This window comes from Cydia pomonella, chromosome 13 (assembly GCF_033807575.1).
Source record: "Cydia pomonella isolate Wapato2018A chromosome 13, ilCydPomo1, whole genome shotgun sequence".
Taxonomy (NCBI): Eukaryota; Metazoa; Arthropoda; class Insecta; order Lepidoptera; family Tortricidae; genus Cydia; species Cydia pomonella.
The window spans coordinates 3,083,688-3,102,578 of record NC_084715.1 but is presented as its reverse complement, the minus strand read 5'-3'; the positions used below and the strand labels follow the sequence as shown (position 1 = coordinate 3,102,578).

At 37.9% G+C, this 18,891-nt stretch overlaps 1 protein-coding gene across 1 annotated transcript; it reads left to right on the top strand.

Annotated features, from left to right (window-relative positions):
- Window positions 1-12,678: 12,678 nt before the first annotated feature.
- On the top strand, window positions 12,679-16,762 carry LOC133524541 (uncharacterized). Its single transcript, XM_061860626.1, has 2 exons — window positions 12,679-13,811; window positions 14,632-16,762. Exon 2 carries the CDS (start codon window positions 15,314-15,316, stop codon window positions 16,760-16,762), a length of 1,449 nt encoding a protein of 482 aa, XP_061716610.1. The 5' UTR covers window positions 12,679-13,811; window positions 14,632-15,313.
- Window positions 16,763-18,891: the final 2,129 nt, after the last annotated feature.

Genomic DNA, 18,891 nt, shown 5'->3' with positions numbered 1-18,891 from the left:
CTATGTAGGGACAAACTTACATCAGATCTCATACTCGAATGCCATCGAAGCCTCACTGAAGTGAGCAAAGAGGGCAACAAAGTAACAATACAATGGATAAAGGGGCACAGCGGATCAAGAGGAAATGATGCAGCGGATGAACTGGCCAGAAAAGTTTTGTCATGGTTGACCCTGAGATTCACTTTTGCCGTTTCTTGCTTTAAAATCCTTGCCGATACTTCCATCTCTTACGGTATTCTCCTTAGCAAAGCTAAGTCATCTGCGTAACCTTTCTGAAGATGAGATCGAAGTTCTTGTCTCGTACCGACACCTCACAGACTACTTCTTCCTCGCGTTGTCCCGGCATTTTGCCTCGGCTCATGGGAGCCTGGGGTCCGCTTGACAACTAATCCCAAGATTTGGCGTAGGCACTAGTTTTTACGAAAGCGACTGCAGTCTGACCTTCCAACCCAGAGGGTAAACTAGGCCTTGTTGGGATTAGTCCGGTTTCCTCACGATGTTTTCCTTCACCGAAAAGCGATATATCAAATGATATTTCGTACATAAGTTCCGAAAAACTCATTGGTACGAGCCGGGGTTCGAACCCGCGACCTCCGAATTGCAAGTCGCACGCTCTTACCGCTAGGCCACCAGCGCTTTTACACCTCACAGACTACGTAGGTAAATATTGTTTTAAAGATAAATATAGTTTATTACCAAGTACGCATATTACAATGCGCTTTTAGACGTCAAATAAAGCAATTTGACGATAGCGGTACGCCACACTCCGTCGCTTAACAAGTCATTGCAGACTTAGACTAAAAACCTGCTGCCTATACAATAATTAAAGTATTCTCCCACTTTCAGTCTATGCCTCGTACTCGCCCCGTTCGCGCGATGCGCGATATTTTCCTTTTCCAAGAGCGCTGCCTATGCGATATTTCCGCCGGCAAATGAAGCTATTCAGCAGTTTTCATATATGTAGGAACGCAAATACCTACTTTCATACTATTAGGACTATTCTGGTTGTAGTTTCTTGTTATCAAACGGTTGCAGTCGGTTGAAGCTCTTGCCGGCCAATTCGAACGTACACAAATAACAGTATGATATTTTGTTGTTCTAAAAAGTGTGCAGAAAGTGATACGTTTCTCCAACAGAGCATTTTACTTTCCCAGTACATTTTTTTGTACAATTTCTAATATTTAACTCCCCATTCCATAAATCATGATACTCTTACCTAAACTTATAATAAAATTGAAAGTACCCTCAAAAATACTATTAAAGTGTGTACTTAGTCAGGTTTTATTTAAATACAAATGCATTTTACTTTCCTCAAATTCGAAATGTAAAGTAGATTGTTTAACTCGGGTAAAAGGAACCATTTCAGTCTCGGACTATTGGCGTTCTCACTGCGTTCGAGCGCCAAACTACCTCGACAGAATTGAGCCTCTCATACCTTGGTTAACAATCTACTATTTACTATTATTTAGTTATCTGATGTCTCGCCCGCGCAAATACGAGCGAAATGCACGATAGGGAGCGTGCATGAACTATAGGAGGCAGCACAGGAGCCGTCAGATTTTTGGCGCGAGGCGTAAATGTGATGTTTTTTGTTCCGATGTAGCCCACAAGATGGCAGAACCTACTATGCACAAGAAAACACTTGACGTGTAAATGTGCCTGTTTATGGTTCCGATTCAGACCACAAGATGGCAGACCCTCCAACGCGCACGGTCCCTATAACTCAATATCATGATTCAATTATCATCTGATATCAGTGTACGTTCGAATTGGCCTGTAGGTTGAAAAATATTTCACTTTTGACAGCTGACAGACTATATCCGTATCAGATTGATATCAAGAAATAACTATTTGAATAGGCCTTTTAGGTCTTGAAGAATATGTTCAGAACTCATTCGAGCAAGCATTTTCATTTTACGTTGCTCATTGGTTCTTCAAGTTACAACTTGGTTAAAACTGAATCCAGATAAAAAATCGTTAAAATACTACCGGAAATATCACAATTTCAACATATGTACTTAGGTATACATATACCTATAGGTGGACGATAGGTGGACAAAAAGAGCAGTAGACTGGACCGGTCCTAGAGGCACCAGATCAAAAGCCCGACCACGCGCTAGGTGGGCCGACGAAATAAAGAAGGTAGCTGGAAAAGGGTGGATAGAAGTAGCGAGTAATAGAACAACCTGGATTTCTTTGGAGGAGGTTTTTACCCGAAGAGGGTCCACACAGATTTAAAATAATAATATAAACAAAGATAATAATGTAATAAATAATAATTCTTAAAATATTAATTCAATTCACAAATAATTAAATTATTGCATGTTGTTGATATTTTTCCTTTAAATTTTGTTTTAATTAGCATGCAAGAATCAATTTATCAATGATAATATTTATGTGTAATTTTAATTTAATTAAATCTGTATGGAATTAATAAAGCTCTATTCATCCATTCATTCATTCATTCATACCTATAGGTAAAAAAATATTACGACTTACGAATTATGTTACGCGATATAATCTGTTTACATATTTTTATTTCATATATAAGTAATCAAAAAACTTACTTGCCTACTTAATCCTCTTCAGTCTGTGTGTGCTGTGTTCGGATAGAGATTCCATATTTTTTAGGGTTTCGTAGTCGCCTAGAAATTAGGAATCCTTATAGTTTCGCCATCTGCCTGTCCGTCCGCGGCTTTGCTCCGTGATTGTTAGTGCTGGAAAGCTGCAATTTGACATGGGTACATAATTATGTAAATCATGCATGGCAAGAGAACGGTATAATAAAAATCCCATGTATTTTTTGATTTTGTTTTTGCTTTACCCCATTAATATGAGGTATCAACGAGGGTGCGGGTGGTAGGGTCGGCAACGCGCATGTAGCACCTCTGGAGCTGCAGGTGTACATAGGCTACGGAGACTGCTTACCATCAGGCGGACCGTATGCCTGTTTGCCATCGACGTAGTGTATATAAAAACATAACATAAACTACAATTTTGTCGGAGGGGTGCTGACTTGCGGTGAGTGTGGCCGTACATTTACTGCGAAAATAGGCTACGTCAGCCACCTGAGAGCTCATGATCGTCGCTCTCACTAGCCAGTACAAAATTAGTCGCCGAGGCCGAAATCGGCCAGGACGGGATGATGATGATAATAATATACAAAAAAAGGTTGCTAAAAGTGTCTGACAGTGACATGTCCCATTTCCCGCTCCTGCAAATGCTGCAGCAGTAAAGCTGTTGCAGTCGAAATTCAAGTGTAACCTTTAAGGTATCGTTCGTCTGCAGACTACACCAGCATTACTGCAGCAGTATTGCAGCGTAACATTGTTGCCGAATGCATTGCTAACGCAAATTTCTAAAATCAGGCTAACAACATTGAATTTGATTGTGGCCGTAATGCATTTTGAATCCGAACGATACCTTTAGAGTTCTTCTCTTTGTACCAATACCTTTCACATGCCTTTTACGTTATTTGTATTTTATATTGAACTTCACTTTACCAGCAATCACTTTTATAGGTACGATAAAAGATATTTATTTTCATTCGCCACAATAATAACAACGCAATCATTATTTCCTTATATCCATTGATTAATGACATTTACTCATTAATGAGACATTATTGTCACTAATACTCCATAACAGATTTATATCTCCCTAATTCATTGAATCATCATGCCCCACGCATGAATAGAGTCGACCACAAGCGAATATCCACCTTTTCCCAACGGGTGAAGACTTAAATTGCAATGATTTTTCCGTAGCCGTTTTTCTTTTATACCAGACAATGATACGTAATATCGGGTCGGATCTCATCTTCAAATGGCGGATTACTTATACCTTCCTTGATTCACGTGAAATATTATTTTCAATACAACCGTCGAGTACTTACGCATGAAACCCTTAAAGCGATCCTATGGGAAATTGGCTACGTACGAAAATTATATGAAATATATGAATTTTAGGGGTCCATTAGTAATGTTTTTTATACTTTGCCTTTTTACGCTATCTGTGGCAAACTTTACTACGTATCCCCTAGGTCATAGAGAAATAAGTAAGCATGGAGTTCTCACTCCATACATCAGTTTTCTTACCAAAACGCTTATTATTTTCGTAGTCGCCATCTAGCGTCTAGTAGCGGATTTATCAATAGGTAGGTACTGCTACTTGACAATAGATGACGAATTTATACGAATTTCTTTTGCAAATTCAACTCTGTTGCAACTTAAATCATTTTAAATTACATTGAAGTAGGTAATTAAAACTATGGATAGGACCGTGGGCCTTAGAAGGTTTAACACCGTATTTTTTTTTAACTCCTTTAATTTCAAGGGTATATTTCCGAGCTTTAATTAAGTTACTTCCACAAATACACATGTATTCTAATTAACTCCATTTTGGACATAGTAATTTATTTTTATCTGATAAGGCGACCGGTTTGGCCTAGTGGGTAGTGACCCTGCCTACGAAGCTGATGGTCCCGGGTTCAAATTCTGGTAAAGGCATTAATTCATGTGATGAGCATGGATATTTGTTCCTGAGTCATGGGTGTTTTCTATGTATTTAAGTATTTATAAATATGTGTATATTATATATATCGTTGTCAAAGTACCCTCAACACAAGCCTTATTGAGCTTACTGTGGGACTTAGTCAATTTGTGTAATAATGTCCTATAATATATATTTAAGGCCCTTTCGGCCTGTTTACATGAGCAGTCGAGCAAGCAGATACAAACAAGCCTACTATCTCCGACGATCGATGTTCGAAATAACATTGATACCTATGTCATAAGTTTTGAATTGATTGGTACAGTTAAATATAATGCCCGTGTTACAACAATGGTATATGCAGCATTTAATTACTCTGTATGTATATACATATTATATATATTAAAAACCTTTTTTGTAAATAAACTACCTATGCCATTTTTTTCCTCAAATATACTGAGCCATATTCCGAAGTTAACGCAATTTAATAAAAACACTAATATAAGAATGCCTGCTTCCAAATAACTTCATTCTGAAATAATAATATAGAAAAACATACAAACGACAACACATACAGGCAAAAACATTCACAAAATAACAGATAGATACGGATATTCCACTTAGATTAATTATTAAGGAAAATCACAACACGAAACCCCTGTCAACGCCTAACGATTCACGCTTGACCAATTTTTACGTCTCATAAGCAATTTGACGTACGAACCAAGATAAACGTACCCGTTATTATTTTATTAAAGGTATTTCCTCCAGTCCCGAGTTGCTTTTCTATTGAATACGCTTTATGCCTCCGAAATTGATTATTGGGAATTATAGAATTATTATTTATGTGTCGGTGGAACTTATAATTGGATCTAGTATTAATATTAAGAATATTGTTATGAATTAAGAATATTGTTTTGTCCCACGGAGTTACACACAATGTTTTTTATCACACTTGCAAAGAAAAAACTAAATTTCAGGCGAAATAATTCTTAAATATTGTGACATTTCAAACATTCGTCCGCCATATTGTTATTCTTTGATAGGCTAGTCTATGGGTTAAGCATCGAAGGCACAGACCTATCCGGCATTCTGCCACGATTGCAAATTTTGTAAAAATATTTTAAATCAATCAAATTAAATATTTTTAAGTAAAACTCATTTATACCTACTTGGTTCGTATAAATTATTAACACGATTGAAAAAAAAGGTAACTAAAGCTTTTTTCCACAATCTATAACTCTCACGGGAACAATACATGCCTTTGTCCTTCAGTATACCTGAATAAAATAAGATCTTTTTCGAGCACGTGTGATGAAAATAATTTTTGAACGTGAAGCGCGACAGAGGTGCGGTGGTGTTTTAGTTCGAGTTTCGTTTTAGTTGCGGATTGGTTAGTGACAAAGAATCGCTGGCCAGCAGTGCATCGTGCATTAACTGTTGAGGCGTATCGTACCAAAGGCCATTATTGAGGCGTATTGTACCAAAGGCTCGCCTATGTTTAAAATTTCCATGTTATTCATCACTATCCAGTCCTTCCGATTTTAACCTTTAAGAATTCCCACCAAAATGTACCTTATTATCACTCACCAGGAGGCCAATTCGAGTTGATGTTTCGATATCAAAATGTAGACATTTTGTTACTCGTATTATTCGCTCGCGTCTATACATGTACGAACAAGTACGAGCGCAATGCACGTGCAAATGATAACAAAATGACATTTTGATATCCAAATTTAACCACGCATTCCTGAATTCATAAGGAGCAACAAATGTTATATGGGGTTTGGTCAAATTTGGCAAAAAAAATTTTTTGGAAGAATATTTTTTTTTTTGCTTTTTCTTCATATGACACGTTATTTATTTTTATATCTTGACGAAACCAAAAAAAAATAGTTACAGCGAATAAGTAGTTTTTGTGTTATTTACACTAAAAATTGCGAGTTTCTTATAAAACTTTATGTCTGCCAACAGGTACATCTAAACCAAGTCACATAGTAACAGCGTCGCAGCCAAAAAGGAGTTTTTCACTAAGTGATTACAGAAACATTTTTTTTACAAAAATCTCTAAAACAAGACCGATTTTAGAAAACTTTCTGTGACATTTTAATCTCTAAATGCGGTCAAGAATACATCTTTAAAATCCGTCGAGTTTTATCAGCCCACGGTGTATAAAATATACCATAATACCACCATAAAGATAAGAGGTAGAAGAACTAACCCATTTATATCAAAATTTCAAAAAGTCAATTTCAACGAGATAACCGTCTCTCAGACGTGCATCGTCCGCGATATTTCGAGTCATAACTTAACTTTCCGTATTTTACGAGCTCGTGCAAGATAGGAAAGTGCACATTTCAGTGTTATCATAATAGCCGTAACATTTTGTTTTTGAGCGGGAAATTTTGTAACATCGTAACTTTCTCTTTGGCTAGTATCAAAATAGAGTGTGGTGTTGCTAGTTTTACAACAGTTACAGCGGATTTTAATATTTTTTGGTAAGTTTTATTTTCACACGAGCTTTGAGAATCGCAGGAAGATCCGCTTGGCTCCAATTTCGTTGTTTATTTTTTGGAAACGTCATATTTTCAAAGACTTTTTTTTAATGATGATATTCCAGACTTGTCATGACAAATGGTATGCATGGGTTCGCATTTAACTCAAGTTTTTTCCCAAGTGTTATTTGTCTTTATTGAACATATTTTTCAGTGTTAGAAAATAACCTAAAGTTTCCTTTTGTAACCCACGCATTTTGCCACAGCTCATGGGAGCCTGGGTTTCGCTTGGCAACTAATACCATGAATTGACGTAGGCAATAGTTTTTACGAAATCGACTACCATCTCACCTTCCAACCCTTAATGGGATTATTCCGGTTTTTAATGACATCTCGTACATAAGTTCCGAAAAACTCATTGGTACGAGCCGGGGTTTGGACCCGCGGCCTCCGGATTGCAGACCCTCTGTCACCTACGGTCTCTATCACTCTTGCAAATTCGAGTGATAAAGGTGGATAAATAAATTTCGATCTTTCTTTTTTGCGGTATGGACGCACGTGCCACGCTCGACACGCTCCTACCGCGCGCGCAATATCTTTACTGCACTTAATGCTCACTCAGTACGAGGAGGCTGACATGTTTGCCGGAAAATTTGCCCAATTATGTTGTATTGCCAAACAGTTCCTAAATAATTTGAATGAATCATGATTTGTTTTATTAGTATTTTTTTATTTATCTTTATTTAGTATTATTATTATTTTCTGTGAACGAAAATAATTGTAATTTCTTATTTGACTATTTCTCTCTCTGACATATTTTCTCTTTATGTATAATTAATAATTTAGCGTGTAAGTGCTTTGGTGTGATGACATACTGTTAACTTGCATTGTATTTAAGTGAATAAATAAATAAAATGTAATGGACCTCCGATTATGTTGCCCGACACAAAATACCCTAAGAATATTTGGAAAATTGTTGTTTACTATAGTCACGCTTTATAAATTTCTAAATTAAATTGGTTTTCCAATGTATGTTATGCATACGTAGTGGGGCATGGCACCCTTCTGCATGGTGGCAATGGAAATTTTTGATTAACTGACAATTTTCACTGAATAAATCTGAATATCAAATAGTATGAAAATAAGTGTCAACAAGGTCGTCACTTTTAGTTTCCCTTCTACGCACTTTGCACGTAGCTAATATCTATACTTTGTATCATTAGGTGTTTAAATAAAAGTAAATAAACTATTTGTAAATTTTCAGGTAGTTATAACATTTAATAGTTAACCAACCAAATACAAAACCGCCTGGATCTGTCACTGAACAACCTGACTTTAAACTACATTATTCGATCATGTAATGTTTTTATCTACCCTCAACTGGCTTAAGGAGCCATTTGAGGGTAGATTTTGTTTACTTTTATTTAAATACCTAAAGATACAGAGTATACAATCTTACATGTATATGTCACTATTAAAGGCTTTATGCGAGTCCTTTCCATCAGCATTAAATGTCTCCATCCATAAGCCCTACTCAATCGCCTTTCTCACCGCTTAGCGACCGCGACCCCCAGTTTTTCTCGAGTCTACGGTAGGAACTTTTTGTATGGGGTATTACAAATATGAGCATACATAGGATACATACCCTAATAGTAGCCTAATTGGCCACCCTGGCCAGGGTGGCCAATGGAAACGCTGGGAAGATGTCCTCAGGAAAGTGGCCGGCCCAGGATGGACGAGACTCGCAAGAGATTGGGAGAAATGGAACTCTTTAGAGGAGGCCTTTGTCGAAAGACAAGCTGTTGTTACAAAACTCAGTCGTCGGAAAAGAAAAACCTAATATTGTTATCACTGTAGAACAGCAATAAAGGCTTATTTTATTTATTTTATTTTAGTAGCCTAATTAATACTTAAATATGAGTATCTACAGTCAGCCTCAATAGTAGCGGAGCGGATGAAACAATGCATTATCGTCATCATCCTGGACCTGTATCCCTATTTGGGGTCGGCCTTCCTTATCCTTAGCAAAGAGAATTTGAAATTAGAGGTGGATTATCAAAGTAAACTTTGTAGCCACAGTACATGTATTGCCATCTTTCGCCACATAATTAAAACTTTTAGAACACCATTTGACTTTGATCCTTATTCTTTCACTGATATGTGTTAAATTTGTTAAATATCAAAAAGTGGCGCCATCTAATAGATCATAGGCCAAAGGTATGGCATCGTTTCGAGCGAGCGATCCTCTATTTCAAATTATTTGTCCTTATCCTTCAGGTGGCACGGGTCCTGGTTGGGTTTTTGTCAATATTCTGGTCTTTTTGGACCGACGTCAACCAAGTGGCGGGGGCCTTTCCGCTTCCACGCTTCGTTGTCGGCAAATGTAAGGCTATTTTGACGATATGGTCTTCGGGTCTATTCCGGGTCTTTGTATATGACCGTACCATCTAAGGCCTTGTTCAACAACTTTTTCCATACTTTCTCGTTAATAGGAGCGTTTTCAAAGCTGCCTCTGACTTTAAAATTTCAATCTATATTTTTCCTAGGCTCCCAAAGAACCACCGCACTATGTTCTCACTTAAATTGGCTGTGTTGCCTATGTAAGCAGTTACAATAACTGAGAGGCTCTCAACAGGAATGTACTTTATTGATTCTCATAGCAATTTGGGTTCTCTTTTAGAGTTATCGGCAGTGTAAGATCGCATCATTAACTACCTCCTACAGATGTCGCTTTATAAAGTGTTCATTGCATTACAGGTTGGCCCATTTTTTGGTGTAGTCGTGGCAGTAGCAGACCGAGAAAGAGATGGCGGGACGACTTGGATGCGTTTCAGCGGGACTGGCGGGACCTTGCTCAGCACAGGGAGGATTGGAAAGCTAGAGGGGAGGCCTTTGCCCAGCAGTGGGACACACAAAAAGGCTAATAAAAAAAAAAAAAAAAAATACACAGCAATATTTATTACACATATGTTTTCGCCAAACTGCATGGAAGTTTGTTGGCGAACGGTAGAACTCGACATTTTCCTAAATCCTGGTACCGTGTAAGGTGTAGGTCCTAACAACAACCACCACCTACCTACCACCAAGCCACCAACCCACCTGACCAGTTGTTAGGCCTTATCACATTGCAACAAGGTTCAAAATTGGTCAGAGAACTGTGATATCGATGAATTTTTTGTTTCAGGGAATATAATTAAAATACTTAAATCTAGTACTATACTATATTATAATAATATGTTAATTCTAAGGAAACAATATTTTACTGCGGAATACTGTAATAAGTTTAACAAAGCTTTAAGTTTGTGTATTAATGGAAAATACTTTGAAGGAAAAAAAATATGCTTAAACTTTTTTGTTGATATTGGGTCATCTTGTATAATCGAGAGGTATACATGCGCACTTTTACTTGTATAATCTTGAAAAGGGCGTCAATCAATCGCAGCTTACCCTACCCCAGCTTTTATACTACAACAGCCAATTTTACCCCTGAAACCAATTTTTTCTTTAGTGTTTGTTACTAACGTAAGTACAGTAAAATGATAGTCGCTCATGTCTATCTGACAGCATCATATTGAATGACGAGGTGTTAAAAAGTGACGCTGATGTTATCACGCCGATAACGCCATCTATCATACGCTTGCAGTGCTTTTACAAAACCCAATTTATAAAACCACTAATTTGAATTCTCCAAGGGCTTGTGCACAAATCACGCGAGGTTCGATAGGGGGGAGGGGGGTCACGAAGCAATCACGACAGATCACGGTGGTCGTATAAGGAAACCTCACGTGTATTTTTTCATAGTGAACGAAATTAAGAAAAAATATCTACCACATACTTTTTCTCGGTTTCGTTAAACATAAATCTTCTCTTGGCAGTTCAAAATAGCGAGTAAAAACAAGATTTACTATATACAAAACTATTTATCTTAAAATTAGATTGAATGAAAATATAAAATAAAAATACACGTGAGGTTATGTGGGGGGGGGGGGGGGGGGGTGTTTAGCCAAGAACCTCACCAAATATCACCAAGGGGGTGGGGGGTCAAAAACTTCGCGTGATTTGTGCACAAGCCCCAAGTGTAAACTGGCAAAATTTATGCGATTGACACTTGTGTGACAAATGATGAGCGGCTTATTGACCAGCGTTGCAGCCTAATAACTTTATTTATAAAAATCTGTCAAATATAACAAACAGGTTGATAATTTTGACAATTCTGTTTGTTAGAAAAAGACAACAAAATTTACAGAGGTTTGTAAGAGGTTGCTAATTTTTATTAACCGACTTCAATTTCATAAATGTAGGAGGTTCTGTATTCGGTTGTAGCTATTTTTAAGAGGGTTAAACTTGTAGAATCGGGCCAAGATAGTAGTAAAAGTAAAAAGATGAAATTAGAACTATGATAACGCCGATACGAATAGAACAATCAATTAATGCTCTATCTAGTAGCAAGATCAGTGTATTGCATGCAAAAGGAATTGCCGAACAAGAGTTACGGTGATTTTATTCATCGACAATCTCCTCCCGCGTTACATTACAATGAGTTGTAATTTGGATCGAGATGTTTACACATTTTATGCGGGGTCTAGTTTGCGAAATCATTCTATTTGTAAGGTTGTCGGTCATTGTGTTAAGTATTTAATAATATAAATTTATTTATTAATTGAGTTGTATATTATTTATATGTCATATTATATTATATTTTAACGATACAACTCTCAAAAGCGATGATGTCAGTTGTTGTGCTCATGAGGACAATTCGACTCTACAAATTGATATTATTTTAAAATCATTAGGCCTTGCAACTCGCGCGTAATAAGGTACATACCTGCCTTTATTGTTATTTTACAAATATACCTAGTATTGCAAGTTAAAAAAAAGCTTATAAGGTAACATAAAATTTTACTCTGATTAAAATTTTATCCTAAAAATTTACAAATTTTGACGTATGCTGGATCATTGTGCTTGTTGGCTTCAATAAAATACGTGTATACTGGAGTAAATACGAATATATATTATCATAAACTACGATAAATTTTAGAATGCAGACTAAAGCAATCTAAGAGATTTTACCAGAAAAAATCCATAATTTTATGAAATTACATTAAGCATGATTTCTATAGTAATCTAAATTGTATTTTATTTTTCTTATTTAATGCATGTTAATTATAACTTATAATAAATAATAAAAAAAAAAAAGCCTTTTATTTCATGCAAAGAACAATTACATTTTTAAGGTGAGAAAAAACTAAAATTAATTTAAAAAGTAATATGAATTATATACATATTATGTTTTTTTTTTGGTTGTTGCACGAACCCCTCCTCTTAGGTGAAGGTGAAGGCCTCCTCTAAAGATTTCCATTTTTCTCTGTCCTGAGCTATTTGTGGCCAGCAGGGCCCCGCTACTTTTATAATGTCGTCTGCCCATCTGGCATGAGGTCTCGCTCTCCGACGCTTTCCCAGTGGGCCCTTCCATTTCGTTACCCTGCTAGTCCATCTCTCGTCCTTTAGCCTTGCTACGTGCCCTGCCCACTTCCATTTTTGTGTTTTAGCGTAAGTTAAGGCATCCTTGGCTTTGGTGATATTTCAAATTTTTGTGTGACGAATTTTTTGAATTTTTTTAATATTAAGCATGCTTCGTTCTATTCCACGTTGGCAAGTAATAATTTTGTTTTTAATTTTCGATGTATACTTCCAAGTGTGTGAAACACCTAAATTAGATATCCGAGCGTGCAAGAACACCTTTATATTATAATCGCCTCCTGCGTGTGGCAACACCGTTTTAACTCTCTCTCTTCCTATCTGCTCTCGCAGCGTTCATATCTACCAAAATGTGATAGTTAAGTATTTCTTCTAATAAACGTGATAAAGTGCAGTGTATCATTTAATTCAAGCCTAACCTACATTCTTTACATTGGTGCCGAAAAAATAATTCAGTTGATCAATCTTCCACGGGCTGGGCCGGTGTAATAACCTTCGTGTCCGCGTGCGCGCTGCGCACACGCCATCATGGCGGCCGAAAATATCAAGAAGCTAACGGCGTCCAGAGGACAATGTAAGGCTTCCATGACTAAGATGGAAAAATTCCTTCAACAGGAATCTCCAACGTTTACCATAGAGGGCTTGACGACGAGAAAAGCGTCACTGCACACTGTTTTCCAAAAATATCAAGATATCTGCGTTCAATTGGCAATTTTGGACCCAGAAAATACCAAAGATGACATGGAAGACGACACTGAAGATCGCTTTTATGATATAATGACAGCTTTCGAGCGCGCCATAAACTTAATTGATAAAAAAGCCCAGCAGACTACACATGCAGCAGAGGGGAGTGGGAAGGTTGCGCACTTGCCTTTGCTGGACATACCTGTCTTCGACGGGCGAGACGTTGCGCTCTACAAATCATTTATTGAGATGTTTGAAGCTGTGGTACATCGTGACGCGCGAATACCTGTCGTTCAGAAGCTATGCTTTCTAAAGAAATACTTAAAAGGGCGAGCCGCTACACCTTATTGATAACTTGCCCATAATTGGAGCGTCCTATGATTCTGCGCTAGAATTACTCAAGAAACGGTATGACAACCCAGCATTAATCATCAACAGCCACGTCAATGCGCTCCTGGACATCCCCAGTGCTGCACCGGGGTACCGCTCTGCAGCTGAGGGACATGGTGGCCAAGGTCCGGCAGCATCTCACCGCACTAGCAGAACCTCGAGCAGCCAGTCACTTCATGGGATGCTATCCTGGCATGCATTTTATTAAGAAAAATGGATACATTCACTGTGAGGTTGTACCACTCTGACAGGGACAACAACGACCAACACACTGTAAGTAGCTTACTCAACTTTTTGGAAAAAAAGAGCAGCTGTGTTGGAGGCGAGCCCTTCCGGTAGTGAAAGTTCATATGTAAAGGCTAAAGTGACAGCTCATGCCGTGACAGCTCATGCTGTGGACAGCTCCACCTGCCCTGGCAGCCTCTGCAGTAACCGGCACTGCAGAAAAATGTATTGCGTGTAATCAGCATCATAGGCTCTATAAGTGTCCAAAATTTAATTCCATGCCAAATCAACAATAGGTTGGACATTGTCACCAAAAAATAATTTATGCAAAATATGCCTTGGAGCTCATTCTAAAAAATGTAGATATACCTTTAATGTGCTGAATGCAGCTCCAGGGCCCACAATACCTTGATACATGAAAAGGTCGAAAAAACAATTGATGAGGAGCCGGGTCAGAGCCAATCAGGTACTGTTAATTTGCATTTAAGTGCAAGGAAAAGCCACTAAAGTACTGTTGCCCACTGCCAAGGTATTAGTATCAGATGTGCATAACAACAAACGCATTGTTTAGGGGCACTTTTAGATTGTGGTGCACAGACAAGTTTTTGTACAGCGGAGTTAGCCAGTAAACTAGGTTTACCGCAATTCAATGATCCCATAAATATCGGCATGCTTATGGAACATAGTAGCAATGTTAATAAAGGCATCAGGCTAACCGTCCATTCTAGGGTTCAGGATTATAAGATTGATGTTGAATGCTCTATTGTATCCAAAATAACTACAGCTCAGCCCCAGCAAGCTATAGACTTGAGCAAGCTTATTTTACCCAACTCTATTAATTTAGCTGATGATGAATTTAATGTTCCAGGCGAAGTTTCCCTCCTTCTGGCTGCAGACATTTTCTGCAGAGTAATGCAAGACGGGAAGGTTGAGGCAGGCCCTGAGGATCCAGTGCTGCTGAACACGCGCCTTGGATACATCGTCTCGGGCAGAATGAGTGTGAGTCCATCATGCAATCATAATACAGTCGCTATGCATACAATGGTTAATCCTGATCTTGACTCTTGTGTAAGGCAATTTTGGGAGGCCGAGAAGGTCCCTGAAGTGTATCCTGAGAGCATGCCGGAGCATCAGTATAGCGAACAGGTTTTTCAGAAACAACCTCATTGACAGAGGATCGCTTTGAGGTTAGTTTCCCATTAAAAGTAGATTTTAGTGAAATAGATCCTTCTAATTCATTTGTGATTGCCTTGCAAAGATTAAATAATCTTCAAAAAAGGTTTGCGAGGGAACCTGAGTTTCATAACTTATACAAAAAATTTATACAAGAATACCTTGAGCTAGGTCACGCCAAAGTAATTGATCTAAAGGACTGTGATCCTACAGAACAGCCGGTATTTTACCTTTCACATCATGGAATACTCCGGCCCGAAAAAACTACAAATAAACTCCGGGCTGTGTTTGATGGTAGTTTCAAAACGAAGGCAGGCCACAGTCTCAATGACTATTTATGCAATGGCCCTGTAGTTCAAAATTCATTATTTGACATCATGATGCTTTTTCGCACTTACAAATACACTGTACAGTGCGACATACGTCACATGTACCGCATGATATCTATGCATCCTGAGCATAGGCTACAAAACATTCTGTGGCGGGCGGATGGCACCTTACAGTGCTTACAATTACAAACAATAACTTATGGATTAAAAAGCAGTGCCTACCTTGCCACAAAATGTCTTGTGGAGCTAGCAAAAAAATACAAGGCTCAATATCCATTGGCCAGTGAAGCTATCATCAAAAACAGTTATGTAGATGATGTGCAGGGTGGCTCAGATACACTTCAGGGAGCTTTGCAACTAAAAAGTGAACTTGTTTCTCTCATGGGCAAAGGTAGCTTTCAATTACATAAATGGATTTCCAATGAGTCAAAAATATTGCAAGATATCCCTCAAGAAAAAATTGGCCTGGCCAAGCGGGATATTGATCAGGATAAATCCATTGTTAAAATTTTAGGATTATCTTATGATGCCCGAGAAGATGCATACAAAATGAGTGGCCGTGTACTCACCTCTCCTGAGGTGCCCACTAAAAGAAATGTACTGAGTTCTATCAGCAGACTCTATGATCCAATGGGCTTTGTTGGACCCTTAACTGTCAAGGCAAAGCTTATTTTACAACAGATTTGGCAATACAATTTAGAATGGGACACTCCCCTGCCACATGAACTAGTAAAAATTTGGCAGACATTCTATAATAATTTGGTTAACATGCCTGTCATGACTATCCCGCGATACATAAACTTGTCAAAAGCCACTAGCGTACAGCTCATAGGATACTGTGACGCATCGGTTGTGGCTTACGGTTGTTGTATTTATGTCAAAGCCATAGTAAATGGCAACCCTTACATACATTTACTTTGCTCCAAGTCGAGAATATCCCAGCTTGCGTCTAAACTGACTATTCCAAAACTTGAGTTGAATGGGGCCCTTATGCTGGCCAAATTGGTAAATCATGTCGCCTCTTTACTAAATATATCAGATGTTCATTTGTTCACTGACTCAAAAATAGTATTGGCCTGGCTCGACTCCTCTTCACTCAAGGTACCAGCCTATATAGGCAACCGTGTAAAAGAAATAGGTAAGCTGACAAATAAAATGTTGTGGAAATATACTCCTGGCCTTCTTAACCCTAGTGACATCTTATCGAGAGGCGCCGATCCTCAAGAAATAATTGATTGCAAGCTGTGGCTTCATGGCCCAGACTATTTGATAGAAGGCAATGAGTATAATTTTCATTTGTCAGAAATAAGTCCACCTCCATGCAGTGTACAATATCATAACTCAGATGAGCACATAGCATTAAGTGCCACTGTAATTGACAATGTTATAGATCCATTTTTTGAAAGATATTCAAGCCTTTTCAAAATGATTAGAGTGACTGTCCATATATTAAGATTTATAAATAATGTAAAGGAAAATCAGTTTCATCAAACCTAATTTCTGTAAAAGAGTCTAGAGACGCTCTGACCTTAATAATAAAAGGTGTGCAAATTCACTATTTTCATAACGAGTTTCTGTGTATTGAGAAGGATAAAGCTATAACCTCCAATCTAAAGTCACTTAACCCTTTCATTGACTCGGCAGGGCTTCTTCGTGTGGGTGGAAGGTTGGACAATGCCACACACTTAGATTTCTCAAAGAAACATAATATAATTTTGCCCAAGCACTGTCATGTAACTAAATTAATCATAAGTCATGAGCATTTAATGCTCATGCATGCAGGGTTAAAGCTTGTCCTAGGTAGTCTGTGTCAAAAATATTGCATCATTAATTCTGTAAGAGAAGTCAAATCTGTAATTAACAAATGCATCACATGCTGTAAGCTGAAGGCCGCTGCTAGTCAGCAATTAATGGGATCACTTCCCAAGGAGCGAATCACTCCAGCTCGAATATTTGAAAATACAGGCCTTGATTATTGTGGACCTTTTGAAATTAAACAATCTGCTCTTAGAAGCAGTATAATAGGTAAAGGGTATGTAGCCGTATTTGTTTGCTTTGCCTCCAAAGCTGTGCACCTAGAAGTAGTCACCGACATGACCACTGACACTTTTATAGCTGCATTTAAGCGTTTCACTGGTAGAAGAGGCTATCCACAAAATATATTTTGTGATAATGGCTCAACATTTCGAGGTGCAAATAACAAATTAAAAGAGCTCCATGATTTACATAAAAAAGATTACTTTCAAAAGGCTGTCAATGATTATGTACTACAGAAAGGCATACAGTTCCATTTCATTCCCAAATATAGTCCCAATCATGGAGGTCTCTGGGAGGCTGCTGTCAAGTCAGCAAAGTTTCATTTTAAAAGGATTGCTTCAAATCGAACTTTTACATATGAACAATTTAATACAATAATCATAGAAATTGAAGCAATACTTAACTCAAGACCATTGACCCCGCTGTCTCACGACACGTCTGATTTTTCATATTTAACCCCTGGGCACTTCTTGATTGGTGCTGAGCTAACTTCTGCCCCCCAACCTGACTTGGCAGCAGTCCCCAGTAATCGTCTCGGTTTTGGAGGTGCTGCGAGCAAATACGGCAGCATTTTTGGAATGTTTGGTCAAAGGAGTACCTATCATTGCTAAACCAAAGAACTAAATGGCTAAAAACAAAACCAAACTTAAAGGTTGGCATGGTGGTATTACTGCAGGTCCCAAACACTCCTCCTTTAACCTGGCCCATAGGGAGGGTCAACAAGGTTTTTTATGGCAGTGATGGCCATGTAAGAGTTGTGGAGGTCCAGACCTCAGATAAAAAATTGCATTCCCGTGCTGTGTCAAAAATAGTGGTATTGCCGATAGAGGCATAACCCATTTATATGCGATATTAAGTAAATAAATATTGTATTTGTATTTGTTCTTGTTGCACAAGTGGTGCATCCCTACTATGTTCAAAAATATATTTGATTAGAGCTAGAAAATTGTTTATAGTAACATTTGGCACAGCTTAATAACAATGTTTATTAGTAGCATGTGTCAAAAACTTGCTTGTTGATTTGATGTTGTCTGTATTTGTGTAGAGTATAAATGCAGCGCAACAATGTTGTTTGTTGAAGTGTATCCCTAACAGATTTTAATTAATAGTGTTTAATTTCTAAATTTTAACAGTTAACCAGACTGATTTGTTGCCAACAAGACTGATGTATCTACTTCGAAGTAAATTAATGCCATTATCAATGTAGCTTGCTCTCATATGATACCTTAAACTGCATAAGATATTCTAGGTTAAACAGTATTATTATTGTTTAATGATTCATGTTCAACAACTTTCATTAGATTCATTAGCAATTTACAATGTACCGAGTTTGCATTGTTATTTGGCTTTGTCACAAATAGGCATTTGAGCCCCCCCCCCCCAGTTTATGTGTGAAACACCTAAATTAGATATCCGAGCGTGCAAGAACACCTTTATATTATAATCGCCTCCTGCGTGTGGCAACACCGTTTTAACTCTCTCTCTTCCTATCTGCTCTCGCAGCGTTCATATCTACCAAAATGTGATAGTTAAGTATTTCTTCTAATAAACGTGATAAAGTGCAGTGTATCATTTAATTCAAGCCTAAC

Excerpts from the sequence above, each read along its gene's own strand:
- LOC133524541 (XM_061860626.1), top strand. The coding sequence starts at position 15,314 with ATGATGCTTTTTCGCACTTACAAATACACTGTACAGTGCGACATACGT.